The 1606-nt window shown below is 43.7% G+C and overlaps 1 protein-coding gene across 1 annotated transcript in view; it reads left to right on the top strand.

Moving 5' to 3' along the window:
- dab2ipa (DAB2 interacting protein a) overlaps positions 1-1346 on the top strand; it is a 174470-nt gene extending 173124 nt beyond the window's left edge. Inside the window, 1 exon segment of the mRNA XM_048244607.1 lies at positions 1103-1346. Within this exon segment, the coding sequence (XP_048100564.1) occupies positions 1103-1270 (168 nt within the window). The 3' untranslated portion in view covers positions 1271-1346.
- The last annotated feature ends 260 nt before the right edge of the window (positions 1347-1606 follow it).

Raw genomic sequence — 1606 nt, 5'->3', positions numbered from 1 at the left:
TCCCTTTTCTGGTTTGTTTTGGATGAACTAGAGTGGTTTAAGGACATGTTTGTGCATGCCTGTAGGCAGCCACTCTGAAGTAGTCAAAGGCGATTCAAAACGAGTCAGAAAAGTCGAGACAGGACCCATCGTCAAAATTTCGGTGTCCACCACTCTAGTTCATCCAAAACATACCAGAAAAGGGACTCAAGGTGCTAAATACCGGAATTATCCTTTAACTAGCATTACTCTGGAGCTGCAGCTGATGGGCTCCAAAGCCACTTCCTAATCACAAGGAGACATCACATGTGGATAATAATAATAATGATGATGATGATGATGATAATCACAACCCCAGGAGAGATCACATGTGGATAATGATGATGATGATGATAATCACAACCCCAGGAGAGATCACATGTGGATAATGATGATGATGATGATGATGATGATGATGATAATCACAACCCCAGGAGAGATCACATGTGGATAATGATGATGATGATGATGATGATGATGATAATCACAACCCCAGGAGAGATCACATGTGGATAATGATAATAATAATGATGATGATGATGATGATAATCACAACCCCAGGAGACATCACATGTGGATAATGATGATGATGATGATGATGATGATGATAATCACAACCCCAGGAGAGATCACATGTGGATAATGATAATAATAATGATGATGATGATGATGATAATCACAACCCCAGGAGAGATTGCGTGCATAATAATAATAATAATAATAATGATGATGATGATGATGATGATGATGATGATAATAATGACAGCTCTCTTTTGGGTCAAACCAGCTGCAGGTTTTAGGAGAGTCTCCGCTCTCTCTTTCTCTATTTTGTTATCGAGAAACCAAAAATAAAAACATGTGAGTCTGTCAGTTTTCTGTTGGTTTGTTAAGATGTACCAGTGAATATATATTTAACTAACAGTCCTTCACTCTTTTTCTCTCTCTGTCTCCGCTCTCTCTCTCTCTCTCTCTCTCTCTCTCTCTCTCTCTCTCTCTCTCTCACTCTCTGTCTCTCTCTCTCTCTGTCTTGCTCTCTCTCTCTCACTCTCTGTCTCTCTCTCTCTCTCTCTCTCTCTCTCTGCAGGAGAAGAGGATAGCGTCTCTGGACGCGGCTAATGCGCGGCTCATGAGTGCCCTGACGCAGCTGAAGGAGCGCTACAGCATGCAGACCCGCAACGGCATCAGCCCCACCAACCCCAGCAAGCTGCAGATCACCGAGAACGGGGAGTTCAGAAACAGCTCCAACTGTTAACCTACACACACACCATCACACACACACACACACACACACACACACACACACACACACACACACACACACACACACACACACTGTATACATACACATACTCAATGGTATCAGTCCCACCAAACTACAGATCACAGAGAACGGAGAGTTCAGAAACAGCTCGAACTGTTAGTGTGCACACTGTTCCACACACACACATGCACACACACACACACACACACACACACCAACACACGCACAGCCACACGCACACACACACACACACACACACACACACACACACACAGACACACACACACACACACACACACGCACACACACACACATGGAATATCATCA

This window comes from Alosa alosa, chromosome 5 (assembly GCF_017589495.1).
Source record: "Alosa alosa isolate M-15738 ecotype Scorff River chromosome 5, AALO_Geno_1.1, whole genome shotgun sequence".
NCBI classification, from domain to species: Eukaryota; Metazoa; Chordata; class Actinopteri; order Clupeiformes; family Clupeidae; genus Alosa; species Alosa alosa.
Note: the sequence above shows the minus strand (reverse complement) of the source record. Positions and strands in the feature narration are given on the sequence as shown.